General features: G+C 55.6%; 1 protein-coding gene across 1 annotated transcript; it reads right to left on the reverse strand.

The window, feature by feature from the left end:
• Positions 1–4,091: 4,091 nt before the first annotated feature.
• RAVER1 (ribonucleoprotein, PTB binding 1) lies at positions 4,092–18,263 on the reverse strand. The gene is made up of 14 exons (XM_073590612.1): positions 17,997–18,263; positions 12,804–12,870; positions 11,204–11,667; positions 8,229–8,420; positions 8,026–8,149; positions 7,724–7,809; positions 7,408–7,519; positions 7,112–7,266; positions 6,662–6,749; positions 6,469–6,587; positions 6,188–6,265; positions 5,930–6,064; positions 5,757–5,840; positions 4,092–5,580 (listed from the first exon to the last, which is right to left on the reverse strand). The coding sequence occupies exons 1-14, from the start codon at positions 18,183–18,185 to the stop codon at positions 5,434–5,436; spliced, it is 2,040 nt and encodes a 679-aa protein (XP_073446713.1). The 5' UTR covers positions 18,186–18,263; the 3' UTR covers positions 4,092–5,433.
• Positions 18,264–19,454: the final 1,191 nt, after the last annotated feature.

The raw sequence follows: 19,454 nt of genomic DNA on the forward strand, positions 1-19,454 counted from the left end.
CAGCTCCTTGTAGTTTGAGGAAACACCAGCTTCTGCCTCTGACCAGATTCCCTGGATTATCCGAGATGCGCCCCCATCCTTCTGCTCTTGCATCTGCCACAATCACATCCGATATCTGGTGGGACCATGGAAATACCCTACGGCAGAATTCTTGGATCCCGCCACCAGATCATGGAGTCTTACTGCTTCCTGAGAGAGCATAATCTTCCCCTCTAGGCGTCCAGCAAGCATCCTTTCTCCCTCTAGGACATCCTGCTGTAAGGTCCTGGAATGACACTGGGCCACTGTACTGCTGGGATGCATGACATCATTGATCCTAGCAGGGGCAGTACCGATGCATTGGCGGAGATTTCCTCCCAGGCAGGTTGGAGGTGGGCAACCTTCCTCCTACCTGGGACAGCACATCAGTTGGAGGATTTTCACCTCCTGGTCGAGGAACCCCCAAAAAAGAAACCCTTGCTCCTCGGTTTCTTATCCTTCCAGTTGCCCTGTTCCTCGGAGGGTCTGCTCATGCTATACCTTCTCCTACGAAAGGAGCTTTTGAATTGAGGACGGAGATACACTGGGAAAGCCTTTTTTCTTGTCTGCTGCCTTGTCTAGTATATCGTCCAGGGCTTGACTGAAAAGATATTTCCCTTCACACGGGATAGAGCATATCCTAGTCTTGGACTGGGCATCTATCTCCCGGCCAGCTTTGGAGCCATAGGACTCTGCGGGCAACATTAGACAGGTTTACCGATCTTGCTGCCAACCTAACAGAATCGGCCAAAGCCTCAGCCAAAAAGGAAGCTGCTCTCTGCCACAGCGGAAGGTCTGCCAGGATCTTTTCTCTCAGGGTGATGTCTCCAACATGGTTGCCAAGCTGCTGTAGCCACACCATCATAGACCTTGCTGTGCATGTTGCTGCTATTGCCAGCTTTAATGAGCCTGCCAATGATTCCAGCCTTGTTTTATTTAGGAAGACCTCTGCCTTCTTATCTAAGGGATCCCTGAGAGTCCCTAGGTCCTCAAAGGGCAAAGTAGATCTATTGACTGATTTAGTGACCGCGACGTCAATCTTTGGGGTTTTTTCCCATATGCCCGCCTCTTCCTCATCAAAAGGATATCTCCTTTTTGAAGGAGATGGTAGTGGACCTTTCATTTCCGGCCTTTTCCACTCGCTACTAATGAGCATTTTGATTTTTTCCAATAACTGGAAAGGAACACCTCTTCCTCTGTTCCAAGCCAACAAACATAATATCCTGGACTGTTTTGGTAGTCTTGGGATCAGATATGCCCATAGTGGACCTTATTGTCCTGACTAGCCTGTCCGTATCCTCAGCTGGGAAGCAGGGTCTACCCCCTATGTCCTTGTCAGAGGAGGATGAATCCGTCAGGTCTGAATCATCCCCCTTAAAAATCTACTGATCTTTCAGACTCTGATGATAGTAGTTCTGGCTTCCCCATCAAGTGTTTTAAGGACGCCTGGACCTCCGATCTAATGATGGCCTTCAGATCCATAGCGAACCCAGGGGTTTCTTCCAAGACTGGTGTATACACCCTGGTCAGTCTAAATCCCCCTTGCACAGGGCACACTCCCTATTGTTCTACTTTGAACTATGTTTCAGACGACTGCCAACGCTGTGTACTTGCCAATGCTGCTGGTGGCACTGAAAAGGCACCTGTGTCCACTGCAGCGAAGATTGGTGGTAGCGGCTGCTGTAGCTCATCCATGAATCCGGATTGCTGCAGGAAATGCTACCATATTTCTGGGCACTTCCTGGCCCCCGCTCACCTCTGGCTCCTATCTCCTGAAGTTTCAAATCTGGCACGCTGTGTGCAGTGATCCCCTTAGCTCTTCCCATACACAATCCCGGATGGCCGCTGTAGTTCCCGGCGTGCTACATCAGGACGCGCCGAATCTCATCCTTCCTGGACCCCCTTCCCCCGGGTAAGTGTACCGCTTCATTCTGCCGGTCCCCACGAGGACCGGAAACCAAACTGATGTGGAGGACATTTTTATTCAGTAGGTTTTCTGTCATGGTGGGTGGATACCCTATCTCAGGTGTTGCTGTCATGGGAGAAGGGAAAAATCTGTTCCATCTGGATGGCTTGCTTTGTCAACCGCCAGGAAGGAGCTGGTTTAAAGGAGGGTCTCCAACTGCTGTGAAGGAGAATGGTTCCAATGGTTGGACATTCAGGAGGATGAGAGGAAAGAAAATGCAGGTTGCATTTCCTGATAGGGACACATTTGGTTCTCCGCTGGAGAGAGGTGGACGCTACTGTAGGGAAGAGTGTACAAGACGATCTGATTCAGTCTGGCTATGAACAGGCTTAGGCCCTAGCAAGGTAGGCTGGTGAGGGATTTTTTCTTTTAGGCCACGTCTGCATTCCAGGGTTGGAGCCATTGCTACTAGAAGCTCTAGGACTGAGGATTTACCCGCATGGGCAATCAGCAAGATCTTCAGGTGGAGCACCCAGGACTATGCCCTTACTAAGGAGCTTCACCCAGGCAGAGACAGATTTTAAACCTAGGTGGAGGCGATGGCAGGGCAGAGCGAGGCTGCCACAGCCTCAAAGGCAGACTTGGCCAGTGACTTTTTATCAGTTGGTAGGGACCTTGAAGGAGGCACAGTATGCGAGAGGGAGGATAGTGTTGAGAACAGCCAGGAAGGTTCCACAACAGGAGACCCAGCCCAAGGTTTGAGCAGGTAGGAAGAAAAGGATACAAGAGATCCATACATTCTTTGAAACCATTTTTTCCCCCCAGGTACTCCCACTCCTGGGAGCAGATCTCATCACTGATGGTTGGATAACACCCGGGGAAGTTATTTCAGCCTTGTTTAAGGATACCATCAGCTCTGTGGTAAGAGTGTCCCATTCCTTGACTTTGTCTGATTCATGGCAAGAATCAGACCATCATGTACCGCATCTTGGATGCTTTATCAGAATCGAGGTCAGAGTAGGAATGGAAGTCAGACCACAGGGCTGGATGGAGCCCAGAGGAGCAGGAGGCAGACCCAGAGGGGGTGGAATGAGACGCTTCACGAATCTCCAGCACCCCCAACCATGGAGTGAATGGGAGGTTGAATCCAAACTGTCCCAGGGAACGTTTGCTGCTGGGTTAGGCCAACGCTCCAGAACACCCAAAGGGCCACACGTAGCCTGTACTTCACCCACACCTGGCCTATATTATACAAGCAATAGCCTTAAAATACCCGTCACCAAACAGGAGGCGGACAGGACTAGTACCTGACCACCTTGTAATAACTGGTAACAGCCTGCAAAATGGCCAGTGCTATGGGCAACTAGTGTATTAGTGGCAGCCATGTTAGTGGTCCCACCAGCATAAGATGCTGTAAAATGGTCTAGTGGTGGGGTGGTCTCAGTGGTGGGACTTGGATCACTGACATTTATGGCATAGGCTACGGAGGCACCATAGATGTGAGATGGGACAACCCCTCTAAAAAGGACATGGACCCCTACAGGGTTTAAAGGTGCTGATGTAATGGATCCCCCCACACAGAGATGCATGATCAGCAAGTACTGTGCACATCAGACTAGGACATTAGTCTCAGCCTTATCACCGAATACCCCACATAAAGCCATGTATTTGTCCATAAATTATCTTGCTATTGTTACATTAAAAACTAGGAGACTATAGAAGGCAAACAGCAATATCAACTGCTCGCTTCTTGAACGAGTTAACTGAGAATCCATCAGGGAGCTCATCCTCACTGGAGTTTAAACATCCTTGTCCTCATCCATGCCAATTTATGAGACGCTCACAAGGATATGTCAGGGTTTAGACGGGCAAATTTCCTGGTCCATGAATGGACTAAAATTACCTAAACCGACTGTCTCCCAACTATACGGTCTCATATACAGTTATAATGCTTTAAAGTTTGATTTAGTAGACTTGCACTCAGTCCAAAATACTGCAGTCTACACAGACCGTGAAATAAAAAGCAGTCTGAACAAGACTGAAGAGTCAAACTCTCCATACACAATGCACTCGCTGATGGGTTTTCAGTTAACTCCATGTGCAGCCTGTAACAGTGCAACGCAGAGGCAGGGAGAAGGCGAACTTACAGTTGGGTTTTTATTAAAAAAAAAAAAAAAAAAAAAAAAAGTTGCACACAGTGACTTTGATCAAAATGCACATATTTAAGTTACATATTATACATTATGTATACACAGTCCCACCCGCCTTCCCAAAAAAAAAAAAAAAATGTACATCATAGGACAAAATTTTACCCACGTGGTTTAAAAAAAAATAAAAATATATTATACCCCTGTACAGTGTGATACTAAAGGAGATCTGTACAAAACCGACACCTGTGAATGAACATAAAGCCGAAGGATTTGGTATAAATAGTTTTACTTGCAAGAAAAGTCACTTCCAGCTCGTGAGACGGGAAACAAGGTCAGAAAATAGAGAGAAAGTCACATGTGGCCAATCAGAAAAAAAAACAAAAAAACCCAAGTGAAGCAGATATGCAGCGGGACGATACGGATATTGCAGAAATCCTACAGGATAAAGTCGCAGCTTTTTTTCTTTTTATACATGAGTGCAGTCGGGCGACTGGAGAAAGTCATGATGGGGCAAGCATTGATTCCATCCAGCCTGCGCCAGATACAAGCAAATAAAATACTTAAAATAATTTTAAAAAATATCCCCTTTGTGATATAATGGAAATCTTTGAGGCATAAAACATTGGAGGTAGTTTCCAAAACTCCTCCACCATCTCCTAAGGGGAAAAAAAAAAAAAAAAAAGGGACTCCTGGAAAGCCATTTACCAACACTCACACCATATTGGTCACCTGCAGGAACCTGACAAGACGCCTTTCCAACTTCTCGGGAACACAGGCATTGCTTGCTAGAGCCGTGCCACCTAGTCTGATGGCAGCGCTAGGCTTTTTCCAGAGAATTCATGGTTTGCCAGTCTTAGCTATGGCCACCAGGAAGGGAAGGGGTGGGCATTAGATGCAGGCAGGATCCCTCCATGGTGGATCCTAAAACTACTTTAAAACTATACAGGTCATTTAGAGAAGTGAGATCTTTGGCTGGCACACCAGCATGAATGACAAAATGACAATATACAAAACTAAGTAAAAAGTTGGAGCAGCGAAAAAAAAAAAAATATATACAATTAAAAACATAGAAATTAAATAACCCTGATGGTAAATGAAGCCCAGAGCCATGCACACTACATGTAAAACCTTAAATAAAAACAATGCAAACTTAAAAAAATATATAGAAGCCTGGCAAAGGGAGCAACCGGCCAACCCAATGCTCCGGATACACCCTTTTGGGAGGCTCAACTCCCAAGTGCTATAAAGGTGTCAGCAGCTGAGGGGTTAATCCTCGCCATATACATAAGAGCTTTAATATAATGTAAGTGATGGAGCAGCAGGCACTTTGGTGCCGTCAGCGACAGGCGGACAAAGCAGCTAGAACATCCTCTTGCGCTTCATGTAAGAGTCCGCATAATGGCCGCCCAGTCCTTGCGAGTGCTGTCCGACATAGCCCCCTTCGGGGCTAGGCTCAGGGGATGGGATTAAGTGCGAAAAACCACGCTTCTGTGCTCCTATGGGCGTCTAAGAAGGGAAACAAAAAATTAGCACAAGACAACATTTGACAGAGGTGATCTTAAGTCTGTGTGATCTGTCCTCCCTGAAGACTTGGATGCTTTCTCCACTCTCCATACTGTAATTTGCCATTTACAACCTCACTGTGCGACCACAGCTCCTTCTGGTGGAAGGATGGTACTTGCCTTACAAGAGCTTACAGATGGCAGACTCTGATCCTCATAATCCAACGGGACTCCCCCCGGACTGCTCGGACGCCGGCTCAGTGCCTACAACAGCAGGTTGTTAGTTACGCGATATAAGCCATGTAAAAAGCAAAAATAATGGGAAGATGCAACCCTGGAAAGGGAGTCCTTACTTTATTCAGGTGCGTCTGCTGGAGTCCAGTCTGCAAGCCATTGGTGAAGTAAGAAGTTGGAGATAAGGCGGTGTATGGAGGCAGAGGGGCAGGCATGCTGCTGCTCCGGCCACAAAATCTGGAGGGTGGGGAACTCTGTGGAGTACAAGGTAAAGAACAGGATCAAGCATTGTGTAGTGGCCAGGATTGGCAGGGCAGCAGCACCCACAGTGGGGTGGGCAGTGTGCCAGTCTGGTGCAACCCTGAGCCAACACTCACCTTATTCCGGGGCTCGTAGTCACCCAGGCTTCTCACAATATGGTCTCCGCTTTGTGAATAGGGACAAGGATGCAGCTCCTGAGAAGAAAAGACATTTACGATTACACAACCCCAACCTCAAAGGGGTCATGCATGTCTGCATTAGGCAGACTCCAACCAATCCCACTCAGATGCAGAATGAGACAGCCCAAAAACCAAACAAAAAAAAAACAAAAAAAAACTTGGCTTGAGTTCCCGCCCAAGCGCAACACATTATATAGAAGTCATTACATCCCGCTTACAGTCTGCAAGTCAAAAGGAAAGTTGTCCATGGGCGGCAGCATGGACTCCTGCAAAGAGGCGAGAGGGACGCGCTGTCCTGACATCTTCTGCTTGTAAGGTGCCGACTTATTAGTTGCCCCTACAAGAGGAGGAAGAGGGCAGGCGTCAGACAATGCAGTGCCACTAATAGGACAGTGTTCAGCCACACTGTACCTGTGCCAGGGACCACCCGACTGTGGAAGTTCCTGTACGGACCGGAATGAATGCTCAGGTCCCTGGGGGGCTCTCCGAGGAGGGATATCTGTAATGAGACTGGAGTTAGTGACCCGGACCCCATTGTGCCACACAAAAAGCAACATGTGAACAGGCCCCTAGTTTAGGACTCGATCAGATTTTACTGCATCATGCCACACTCCACTATAAAGTTGTGATAAATTCTTTAAAATGGTAAGGTCAATGGAATCAGTGAAAAAAAAAAAAAAAAGGAGACAAGGATTGACGATTTGTGGGCTTTGCCCATCAGATGCCAAGAAAGGGTTCATAGATCCTTTAGGTCCCAGCATCAGGAAGCCCCCCTCAGCAATGCAAAATATTTCTTTAGCACCGATCTCACCTCAGGGACCCTAAAAACTTTCACTTGCGCTTCGCTGTCAGAACACTTACCCCGGACTCCGAAGTCTTTGGTAGCCCACCGAGCATGGATCCCAAGACAGGAGTGGGAGGGGGGCTATCCCATTCAGGAAGCTGTGGTCCAGGAAATGGCTGCAGCAGAGTACCACCCAGGTCAGAAGAAATGCCTAGAGCTGGAAGAGCGCCCCCTAGATCATAAAAACAGTTTAAAGTTACCATACCAAAAGAAATGGAGAGCAGAAGTTTCCAGGGTGGCTCACACAGATTTTTCACCTTCAGGTGGAACAGCAATGACCAGAGTCACCGCCACACCCCACGTCGGACTTTACCTAGAGCGAAGTCTGGAAGTAGCGATTTCCCTGGCGGGGGTGTGAGCTGAGGAGACAGACCCAGAGCTCCGTACAAGGCGGCCAGCGGGGAGTCTCCCAGGATTCCTGGTTTCTATTAAAAAAAAAAAAAAATAAAAGTTATGGAGAAACTTAGTGATACTGAAGTCAAGAACAGGAGATGACCGGGTCCTCCAGGTCGGGGAGGCTAGACGGCTGCACATACGACACCGCCGAGGAACGTCCACGTCAAGACAGATCCAAGTATAGTAAAAGAACAGGGATCTGAAAGTTGGTAGAGGTCCAGTCGGTCACCTACCTGAGCCTGCAGTGCCAGCTGCAGGAGGGTGGTAGACAGGGCAGGGTTAGCGAGGAGGGACACAGCAGGGGCAGCACCGAGGAGCCCTGGAATAATAAGACATGAGATGACGTCCCCAGCACAGCTGTTGTATACATGTCGTACAGTCTCTTAGACAGCTCATGTCAGACCCCGCTGATCTCATTGATGACCCATCCTCAGGGCAGATCACCAATATCTTGAGAGCCCCCTTCATATTTCCCAGTGTGGCGTCAATTCTCCGGCAGTGTCACCCATGTGGTCGTTGTTACCAGGATGCAGACCTTGCTTGTTTCCTCCGTTCAGCAGAGGATTGAGCAGGAGCTGCAGAGTCGCTGTAGAGCCCAGGCTGCTCAGCAGCTGCAGGATGTTGGGTTCGGGTAGAAGGCCGTTCCCACGATTTAATGCCTTTTCAAGTAAAGAAAATAGAAAATGAGTCCAAGCCCCATCCATCATGGTGGGAGTATGGTCATGTGCCCGCACTCACCGTCGCTTGTGCCGCGATCAACGCTGCCAGCGTGCTCCTCCCTGGGGGACCCGGAGCGCAGAAGGAAACCCGGACATGGCTCCCAGCCACCAAAGCGTTATCCATCTGCTGCTGGACTATTTCTGCCGCCACGTCAGAGGTGTATTCCACAACTGCAAAGCCTTTATACTGACCGTCCTGACCATAGGCCAACTGGAAAGACCAGAATAAAAACAAACTTTTCAAAGTCTCAAAAACAAAGCACAAAATCTGCAAGAGGCCACCCGCAGCCTCGGCCAGAGGCCACCCGCAGCCTCGGCCAGAGGCCACCCGCAGCCTCGGCCAGAGGCCACCCGCAGCCTCGGCCAGAGGCCACCCGCAGCCTCGGCCAGAGGCCACCCGCAGCCTCGGCCAGAGGCCACCCGCAGCCTCGGCCAGAGGCCACCCGCAGCCTCGGCCAGAGGCCACCCGCAGCCTCGGCCAGAGGCCACCCGCAGCCTCGGCCAGAGGCCACCCGCAGCCTCGGCCAGAGGCCACCCGCAGCCTCGGCCAGAGGCCACCCGCAGCCTCGGCCAGAGGCCACCCGCAGCCTCGGCCAGAGGCCACCCGCTAAAGTTTAACAGTAAATTCAAGTAGCATTTCATAATAACCCATCCTGATTACGCAACAACCACCACAACATCTGCCTATTATATTACAGAGCAAAATTTGTGGAAACCCCGGAGACAGCTCTTGTTTTCAGTTCACTCTGAGCTATTGGGTGGAGAGCCGCTGCCATAAGGTCTCCCATACACACTATAAAAGGGGAATAGCAGCTCTTTTGATTTTTTTTTTTTTTTTAGCACCTAGACAGAAGCAGTGAGGAAATTATACCACAGTACTCAGCAGTGTAGCTGTGAATCCACTACTGGGGTGAAGTAAAACACTTGTCAGAAAGCTCAGCATGATCTTGAGTAATATGGATCTGATACAAGATTCTTCTTTTTAATGCAACTCTGCATAAACATTACTAATGCATAACGATGACTGGCTGTGGCTTCAGAAATAATGCATAGCAACAGCTGAACCAGGATGTACTAGACTAATGCAGCAGAGCATCCTTACATGACAAAATGCAGACTGACTACATGTTGAACTAACCCACAATTCCACCCGCGGCTGATAGGGGCACGTCAGCTGATGAAATCAGCTGACATGTGCTGGAAAAGTTGAGGGCTCAAACAGGGGTAGGTGACCTTAGACATCCCTATACGTCCAATGTCATAAAGGGGACATGGAGCTACGATTGCCCAATATCCCTGCTAGGTGTAGCACAAGCCATGTATAAACAAATCATGGTCTCCTATGAACGCCAGGCCGGCTTTCACAGATTTGTCATGATGAGCATGGAGGTATTCAGAAGACCCCCGGCTGTCATGGTAACCCATCAGCACCCCACAATCACATCACTGGCGCACCGGCAGGTGTGTGGAATGAGGAGTCCCCCTGCCTGTGTGTTAAATGTCAGATATCTGCTGGGAAAAATACGAGCTAGGCATGGACACGACGTAACCGCGTGTCCTGTCAATTGACAGCATTTAGGGTGTGTGCACACGCTGCGGATTCTGCAAAATCTGCAGGTCAAAAGATCTGCGGATCAGCCCTGCGGTTTCACACCTCTACAATGGAGAAGGTTTGAAACCGCTGCGGATTCCGCACAAAGCAGTGACATGCCGTGGATTTGAAACTGCAGCAAATCTGCGCGGAAAAATCCGCAGGTTGTGCACAGCGGTTTTATTTTCCATAGAATATAAAGGTACTGTACACCCAGCAAAAACTGCTGCGGATCTGCAGGGCCAAAACCGCTGCGAATCCGCAGCATGTGCACACACCCTTATATCTAGCTCCAATTACAGGCAGGTGCTGACGGTATAACAGCTGGCGCCTGCTCCATTTGGGGCACGCACTACCCTTTTCCATCCTAGAGCTTAACGTGCGCAAGCACTGCTGAAGGCTGTCCACGGCTTCAGGAAAACGGCCGCCGGGAAAGCAATGCACTCCGCTCAGCCCCACTGCAGACACTGGGCTCGTGCCATCGCACCGCTTCCCCCACAACCCCCTGGTAAGCTAATGGTACTGGGTGGGTGGAGACGCTACATTAAGAGGGCACACTGATGTGTGAATAAGGCCCAACACATCCACATGAGACGTGATCAGTTGTGTGGATCACTGAGGCCCCCCTCCCCCCCCCCCCCCCCCCCCCAACCACCAGTAACAAGGGTGGGGTCCCAAAGGTTGGACGTCCAGCCTCCTCCAGGAGAGGTTCCTGCAGATCAGAAGACCCCTATAAGCAAAGCATTTTCCCACCACTTGTCATCCAATAGGAGTCACTAAAGTCTCATTTCAGACCCCCTTCTAAAATTGGAAAGACTAAAAAGTAAAAAGACACCAGGCCCCCACCCAAAATAACCAAGGTTCTAAGCTTGCATTAGCGCTTTTTAAGCGCACGCACGGCCGGGGGTAGCTCCGCCCCCGAGCCGGCTCTGCCCGGCGTGCCCGCCCCTTGCTTGTAGCGCCGCCTCCTAGCGCACAGCGGCGCCTGCGATCGGCGCACCCTATCTTTAGCATAGGGTGCACAGGCCGTGCGCTAGTTGCGCTTTGACCTGCGCTGCGCACTTTTGACGGTGCGCCATGCGCGCCAAAGTCAAACTTTTCGGATTTCGGCGCGCACGGCGCACCGTCAAATGCGCAGCGCAGGTCAAAGCGCAACTAGCGCACGGCCTGCGCACCCTATGCTAAAGATAGGGTGCGCCGATCGCAGGCGCTGCTGTGCACTAGGAGGCGGTGCTACAAGCAAGGGGCGTGCACGCCGGGCAGAGAGCCGGCTCGGGGGCGGAGCTACCCCCGGCCGTGCGTGCGCTTAAAAAGCGCTAATGTGAAACCAGCCTAAGGCAGAGATATATATACATCTTAATCCTACAGTGACACAAAAGTCATCTCTGGCCAGCGCTGCCCACCTGACAGAAGGAAGGGGTGCAGACTTTGGAGAAGGCCTCCTTCAGCTCCGCGAGGTCGCACTCCGGCAGACGCTCCGCGCACAGGCAGCGGGAGTGGAGCAGCTCGTAGGTGAGCTGGCTGACGTCGGACCAGTGGACGTACAGCGTGCGGGTCCCCAGCTGTCGGCCCAGCAGATCGGACTTCGCTCGAGAGGCAGAATCCTTCTTCATGTACTCCACAAATCCATAGCCCTTGGGCTGCCCGCTCACCCCGCTGTACACCAGGAAGCACCGCTCCAGATTACCAAAGGGGCGCACCAGGTCCTCAAACTGCTGCTGGGTGTAGCCAGAGGGCAGGTTGGCAATGCAGAGGAGGGCGTCCGTGGGCTGCAGCTGTACCGAGATCTCGCGCTCCCGCAGGCGCGTGTGGTGGAAGCGGCGGATGGCGGACTCTGCCTGCTCTCCGTTCAGTAGGGTCACAAAAGCTGTACACGGGAGAGAGTGCAAGAGAGAAGGAATTAGTAAGCCGTGACCCCAGGTCACACTACAATGCAGGTCACCCCTGTGCCCCCTGCTCCGGACCCCCACATGGTGCTATGCTCGTGCCGTCAGCCCTTCCCAAAGTCACATCAGGCCGCTGACACCCATGCCTGGACAAAGGGGGAAACCGGCCGCCTGTTAACAGGGTTGTCGCCCTTTCACAAAGTCTTTCCCCCTTGCTTGCAGTTTGTTATACAGTGATCTCAGCGGCTCTGAGCGGGACGCTCCATCTACACAGGCAGAGCCGCCGCGCCCAGCGATTGGCTGCAGCACCATCAACGTGATGTCAGCACTGCAGACAGTGGCAGCAGCAGCAGGGACTCCGAGCCGGACCAAGATAAAACGAGAGGGAACAACCCCCTTTAAAAGTGCACCTCCTATATAAAAGCCCAAGATCTGCCCCATATAGTAACGGGCACGCCGACAGTTACCCCTAGAGGCTCAGAGCGCCCCAATATTGGATTAGTGATGGTGACAAGACCCTCCATCGATAATTACAAAATGGAACTGTCCCCTGACGCCCCCACAACTCCTACTCCGATGCTCACAAGGTCCCAGCAGGTCTTTACTTTTTGGTCCCATCCTGTCAACCAATCACTGGCAGCAGTAGTGACACGCCCTAGTCTGTGATTGGCCAAGAGGACAATTCAGTACAGGACCAGTAGAGACCAGCAGGGACCATGGAGCGTACAATTTTTTTTTTTTTTTTTTTTTTTTTACCAGTTTGGATTCCTTTAAGAAGTTGTTTTTTTAACCCTTAATCTGCAGTCAGGCAAGAACTTTTAGGAGGTCAGAGCAGCTCCTACATAGGAGCTTGGGATGGTCAGTCATTCCAAGATGCTTGTCCTGTCGACTTAGGTCCTCAAAATAAAAAAAAATTAAAAAAAAAAAAAAAAAAAAAAAAAAAAAGTGACAAGTGGGCGGCTCTATTGAGAGCTGATAATCTTACACAAGGAAAGGATGAAGAGAATGATGGATCACCGATGCTCCTTCCCGACTGTTGCCCTTTCGGCCTTTTGCTGGAGGATCTGCACCCCAAGACCCCGGAAGTTCACCCCCAATGTTTCCCCCCCTTCCTTACCGGTTCCTTTGTATTTATCGACAAAACAGTATTTCAGCTCGTAGTCTCCCAGCAGATCGTGGACTTCCTATGAGAAGACGGAAAAGCCATCAATTCACACAGAATATCAGCCATTACTACCACGACCGCCATCTCTGCTCCCACCATCATCCCAGCACCTGCAATTACAGCCACAAACCCAACACCCCCACAATTCTAGTGAACTGAGCCACATCTCCATAGGATTCTATAGAGATCCAAGCTCGGTCCATCTGACCTGCAGGGGTTTCCAGGTATTGTCACTCAGGAGTGCAGGAAAGCTGGGTGGTATCCACAATGTGTACGATTTAGAGCCATCATAGGAGGGCACCACTGATCCATCCATTGACAGAGCAGATATTTATGTCACCAGGACCCTCAGGCCTATTTTTACGGAGCACACCAGGGCTGGATAGGAATAGAATAGCAGCTGTCATTCACTGAGCTCATGTGCCCGACGCTTCCAGAAGTGCTGCGGCTACTTCCCCCAGACCGGGGGGCACCTAGAGAGGGCGGCTCCCTCCACTGACACCGAGCACGGGAATTTGCCCATTGTCAGGAGGCTACAGAGGCACATGGAGATCACAGGACAGAGTGACACAGCAGAGGGGGGGGGGGTGCTGACAGTGACATGGGGGGGGCTACAGCAGAGACCGGGGGGGTGCTGACAGTGCCGTGGGGGGGCTAAAGTAGAGACCGGGGGGCCCTGACAGTGACGTGGGGGGGCTACAGCAGAGACCGGGGGGCGCTGACAGTGACGTGGGGGGGCTACAGCAGAGACCGGGGGGCGCTGACAGTGACGTGGGGGGGCTACAGCAGAGACCGGGAGGCGCTGACAGTGACATGGGGGGGGCTACAGCAGAGACCGGGGGGCGCCGACAGTGACGTGGGGGGGGGGGGCTACAGCAGAGACCGGGGGGGGCGCCGACAGTGACGTGGGGGGGGGGGGCTACAGCAGAGACCGGGGGGCGCCGACAGTGACGTGGGGGCGCTACAGCAGAGACCGGGGGGCGCCGACAGTGACGTGGGGGGCGCTACAGCAGAGACCGGGGGGCGCCGACAGTGACATGGGGGGGGCTACAGCAGAGACCGGGGGGCACTGACAGTGACATGGGGGGCTACAGCAGAGACCGGGGGGCGCCGACAGTGACGTGGGGGGGCGCTACAGCAGAGACCGGGGGGCGCCGACAGTGACGTGGGGGGGCTACAGCAGAGACCGGGGGGCGCTACAGCAGAGACCGGGGGGACTAAAGTAGAGACCGGGGGGGGCTACAGCAGAGACCGGGGGGTGCTGACAGTGACGTGGGGGGGCTACAGCAGAGACCGGGGGGTGCTGACAGTGACGTGGGGGGGCTACAGCAGAGACCGGGGGGTGCTGACAGTGACGTGGGGGGGCTACAGCAGAGACCGGGGGGCGCTGACAGTGACGTGGGGGGGCTAAAGTAGAGACCGGGAAAAAAGGTGCACGGTAGTGATGTGGGGGTTACAGTGACAATAAAAACAAGATAATAGAAGAAGCCTGCCCTCCCCTAGTGGTATACATGAATACTCCTGCACCTCTATGTGTGATGTCACAGACACCATAGGGCAAATCCATACAGAGCGATTACTGGAGAGTCACCCTATAGAGGGGGGTCACTACAGGGGGGCGCTGGTGCCGCCCATTAATTGTCCATTAGGAAAACACAACGTGAAGAGAACGGAGCGTCCTGGACGGAATTCACACATCACAAACCCCAGACAGTGTGCAGCGGAGGAGGCCGGACACGAGACACCACGGCCGGGATCTGAGAGCGCTTCCACCACAGCTATTAAAAAGGAAGGGTTCAGTTTCAGAAACTCCCGGCCTTTTGTTGCAGTTTTAGCTTTCACAAACAAGCCAGGCTTTACACACCCTCCCCAGGTCCGGCATGGAGTCTCCGCTGGGTTATTGCCCGCAGTGCTGATGTCAGTGCAGTCAGTGAGCTCATGGGGTCATGTCAGCGCTGCAGACAATAACAGACACCAGAAGCAGAGAGAGACTCAGTGCTGGACCAGGGGAGGGGGAGGAAGGAGGGTTGGGGTTCCTGATAGCAGAGACCCCTGTATAACCAGCAGCTGTAATACAGAAGAGATGTCTGATGGAGAAAAGTCAGCACCTGCTGACCATAGCCAGAAAGTTTCTACCACCAGTGAGGACAAGTGTCAATGGACTGACATGGCTACTGGGGGGCTACTGACCGACCCTAGGGATGGGGACACACGGGAGCCCAGTTTCTATCTGCCACCAGCATGAGCCATGAGAGGGTGACGTGACCCAGGAGGTGGAGGTAAAGGAGAAGAAACCCCCTCGGCGGTCGCTCACACTCTCCCCCCCCCCCCCCCCCCCCGGCGGTCGCTCACACTCTCCCCCCCCCCCCCCCCCCCCGGCGGGTCGCTCACACTCTCCCCCCCCTCCCCGGCGGGTCGCTCACACTCTCCCCCCCCTCCCCGGCGGGTCGCTCACACTCTCCCCCCCCTCCCCGGCGGGTCGCTCACACTCTCCCCCCCCTCCCCGGCGGGTCGCTCACACTCTCCCCCCCCTCCCCGGCGGGTCGCTCACACTCTCCCCCCCCCTCCCCGGCGGGTCGCTCACACTCTCCCCCCCCCCTCCCCGGCGGGTCGCTCACACTCTCCCCCCCCTCCCCGGCGGGTCGCTCACACTCTCCCCCCCCTCCCCGGCGGGTCGCTCACACTCTCCCCCCCCTCCCCGGCGGGTCGCTCACACTCTCCCCCCCCTCCCCGGCGGGTCGCTCACACTCTCCCCCCCCTCCCCGGCGGGTCGCTCACACTCTCCCCCCCCTCCCCGGCGGGTCGCTCACACTCTCCCCCCCCCTCCCCGGCGGGTCGCTCACACTCTCCCCCCCCTCCCCGGCGGGTCGCTCACACTCTCCCCCCCCTCCCCGGCGGGTCGCTCACACTCTCCCCCCCCTCCCCGGCGGGTCGCTCACACTCTCCCCCCCCTCCCCGGCGGGTCGCTCACACTCTCCCCCCCCTCCCCGGCGGGTCGCTCACACTCTCCCCCCCCTCCCCGGCGGGTCGCTCACACTCTCCCCCCCCTCCCCGGCGGGTCGCTCACACTCTCCCCCCCCTCCCCGGCGGGTCGCTCACACTCTCCCCCCCCTCCCCGGCGGGTCGCTCACACTCTCCCCCCCCTCCCCGGCGGGTCGCTCACACTCTCCCCCCCCTCCCCGGCGGGTCGCTCACACTCTCCCCCCCCTCCCCGGCGGGTCGCTCACACTCTCCCCCCCCTCCCCGGCGGGTCGCTCACACTCTCCCCCCCCTCCCCGGCGGGTCGCTCACACTCTCCCCCCCCTCCCCGGCGGGTCGCTCACACTCTCCCCCCCCTCCCCGGCGGGTCGCTCACACTCTCCCCCCCCTCCCCGGCGGGTCGCTCACACTCTCCCCCCCCTCCCCGGCGGGTCGCTCACACTCTCCCCCCCCTCCCCGGCGGGTCGCTCACACTCTCCCCCCCCTCCCCGGCGGGTCGCTCACACTCTCCCCCCCCTCCCCGGCGGGTCGCTCACACTCTCCCCCCCCTCCCCGGCGGGTCGCTCACACTCTCCCCCCCCCTCCCCGGCGGGTCGCTCACACTCTCCCCCCCCTCCCCGGCGGGTCGCTCACACTCTCCCCCCCCTCCCCGGCGGGTCGCTCACACTCTCCCCCCCCTCCCCGGCGGGTCGCTCACACTCTCCCCCCCCTCCCCGGCGGGTCGCTCACACTCTCCCCCCCCTCCCCGGCGGGTCGCTCACACTCTCCCCCCCCTCCCCGGCGGGTCGCTCACACTCTCCCCCCCCTCCCCGGCGGGTCGCTCACACTCTCCCCCCCCTCCCCGGCGGGTCGCTCACACTCTCCCCCCCCTCCCCGGCGGGTCGCTCACACTCTCCCCCCCCTCCCCGGCGGGTCGCTCACACTCTCCCCCCCCTCCCCGGCGGGTCGCTCACACTCTCCCCCCCCTCCCCGGCGGGTCGCTCACACTCTCCCCCCCCTCCCCGGCGGGTCGCTCACACTCTCCCCCCCCTCCCCGGCGGGTCGCTCACACTCTCCCCCCCCTCCCCGGCGGGTCGCTCACACTCTCCCCCCCCTCCCCGGCCGGTCGCTCACACTCTCCCCCCCCTCCCCGGCCGGTCGCTCACACTCTCCCCCCCCTCCCCGGCCGGTCGCTCACACTCTCCCCCCCCTCCCCGGCCGGTCGCTCACACTCTCCCCCCCCTCCCCGGCCGGTCGCTCACACTCTCCCCCCCCTCCCCGGCCGGTCGCTCACACTCTCCCCCCCCTCCCCGGCCGGTCGCTCACACTCTCCCCCCCCTCCCCGGCCGGTCGCTCACACTCTCCCCCCCCTCCCCGGCCGGTCGCTCACACTCTCCCCCCCCTCCCCGGCCGGTCGCTCACACTCTCCCCCCCCTCCCCGGCCGGTCGCTCACACTCTCCCCCCCCTCCCCGGCCGGTCGCTCACACTCTCCCCCCCCTCCCCGGCCGGTCGCTCACACTCTCCCCCCCCCTCCCCGGCCGGTCGCTCACACTCTCCCCCCCCTCCCCGGCCGGTCGCTCACACTCTCCCCCCCCCCTCCCCGGCCGGTCGCTCACACTCTCCCCCCCCTCCCCGCGGTCGCTCACACTCTCCCCCCCCTCCCCGCGGTCGCTCACACTCTCTCTCCCTCCCCGGCGGTCGCTCACACTCTCCCCCCCTCCCCGGCGGTCGCTCACACTCTCCCCCCCTCCCCGGCGGTCGCTCACACTCTCCCCCTCCCCGCGGTCGCTCACACTCTCCCCCCCCTCCCCGGCGGTCGCTCACACTCTCCCCCCCCTCCCCGGCGGTCGCTCACACTCTCTCTCCCTCCCCGGCGGTCGCTCACACTCTCTCTCCCTCCCCGGCGGTCGCTCACACTCTCCCCCCCCTCCCCGGCGGTCGCTCACACTCTCTCTCCCTCCCCGGCGGTCGCTCACACTCTCCCCCCCTCCCCGGCGGTCGCTCACACTCTCCCCCCCTCCCCGGCGGTCGCTCACACTCTCCCCCCCCTCCCCGGCGGTCGCTCACACTCTCCCCCCCCTCCCCGGCGGTCGCTCACACTCTCCCCCCCTCCCCGGCGGTCGCTCACACTCTCCCCCTCCCCGGCGGTCGCTCACACTCTCCCCCCCTCCCCGGCGGTCGCTCACCTGGTTGCTGACGTCTCCCGGGAGCCCTTTGATGAGGATCTTCCTCCGGTTCTTCACCTCCCGCTTCATCCTCTCCACCCGACTCCGGATCTCCTGCGGCTCCAGCCGGCTCTCGCGCTCCTCCTTCAGGAACACTTCCCCGTCATCGTCTTCCGTCCCGACAGCTCTAACGGACCCGGCGGCCGCCATGTCTGACAGCAGCCTCACTCTCGTCTCTGTCCTCCCAGCACCTGACCTGAGCAAGCACAACACTGAGGCGGGCGCTCATTGGTCGAGTTTAAACCAGCCGGCGAGGTTCGCTTTGATTGGTCGATTCGGACGCTGCCACGCCCTCGTTGCTGTTACCTTGGATACCGGGGGAAGGCGCTGCCGATGGCGTCATGATGCACATGCGCTCTAGAGTCTGAGAGACGGTCGCAGGGCAGCGCGACCAGATCGCCCGATAAGTATCGCCGGAGTGACATTTGTAATCCGATCTCAGAGCCGTAACTTTATTTTTTTCTGTCCCTATGGCCGTGTGAGGGCTCGTTTTTTGCGGGACGAGTTGTCCTTTTGAATGACACCATTCATGTTACAATATAGTGTACTGGAAACCAGTAAAATGGCAAAATTGCCAAAAAAAAAATCAATTCCACAATCATCTCCCGGGAAACGTCAGCTTTGCCTGCCATCAGCCAGCCTATGACGTGTCTGTGCTTCATGTGTCATGAAAGGGTTAAATTGTACTAATAATATGGTGACGTTTCTATCCATGCATTGTATCTCCAGCCAAGCAAGGGGGCTTCCACTCTTCGTGCCGAGGGTCTTCACAGCCAATCTCGGAGCGGGTGAGTTCTGTACTCATCTCCTGCTAATACAGCTCGCCTCCTCCTCCTTCCTGCACACGCTCATTAGATGCTTCATTACAAAAGGGCGGGCGTCTCCACCCCGCGGCCTGCAGTCACGCTGATGACAGGGTCACTGGACAATAATGAATGCCGCACATTCCCGAGAGGCGTCCAAGTGTCAACTCAGACCATTCGAAACCAGCGTTGTAAAAAAGTAAAAATTACAGACCCCTCCATTCGGTGTAGGTGGGAAAACTTGCAAAATCATTAGTGTATCAAATACTTATTTTACCCACTGTCTGTCCGATATTCCCATGTGTGGTTCCACCATCACTCCCCAGTAACATGGCCGCTGTCTGCGGGTTACATTTGATCACTCGCTTACTCATGTGTCACCTCAAGAACATCTCTAGAATTCACACTATTCTCACCGCTGACCCCGCAAAATGTTTAGCTGTTTCTCTTATTCATTCTCACATGGACTATTGCAACTACTGATCCGTCTCCCTCTTACCAAACTCTCCCCTCTCCAATCCATCCTGGATGTGGCAGCCAGGATCATAGTCTCCACCCGCTACAACAGGGGTCTCAAACATCCTGGTCCCCGACTAATGTAGTTATGTCCCATCCA

This window comes from Dendrobates tinctorius, unplaced genomic scaffold (genome assembly GCF_039654945.1).
Source record: "Dendrobates tinctorius isolate UK_male_01 unplaced genomic scaffold, ASM3965494v1 ptg000118l, whole genome shotgun sequence".
Lineage (NCBI taxonomy): Eukaryota > Metazoa > Chordata > Amphibia > Anura > Dendrobatidae > Dendrobates > Dendrobates tinctorius.

Coding starts and splice junctions, on each gene's coding strand:
- RAVER1 (XM_073590612.1), bottom strand. CDS start 18,185: ATGGCGGCCGCCGGGTCCGTTAGAGCTGTCGGGACGGAAGACGATGAC. Junction 7,810..8,025: donor GAACGGAGGAAACAAGCAAG/GTCTGCATCCTG, acceptor TTATTATTCCAG/GGCTCCTCGGTGCTGCCCCT. Junction 7,520..7,723: donor AGCTGGCACTGCAGGCTCAG/GTAGGTGACCGA, acceptor TTTTTTTAATAG/AAACCAGGAATCCTGGGAGA.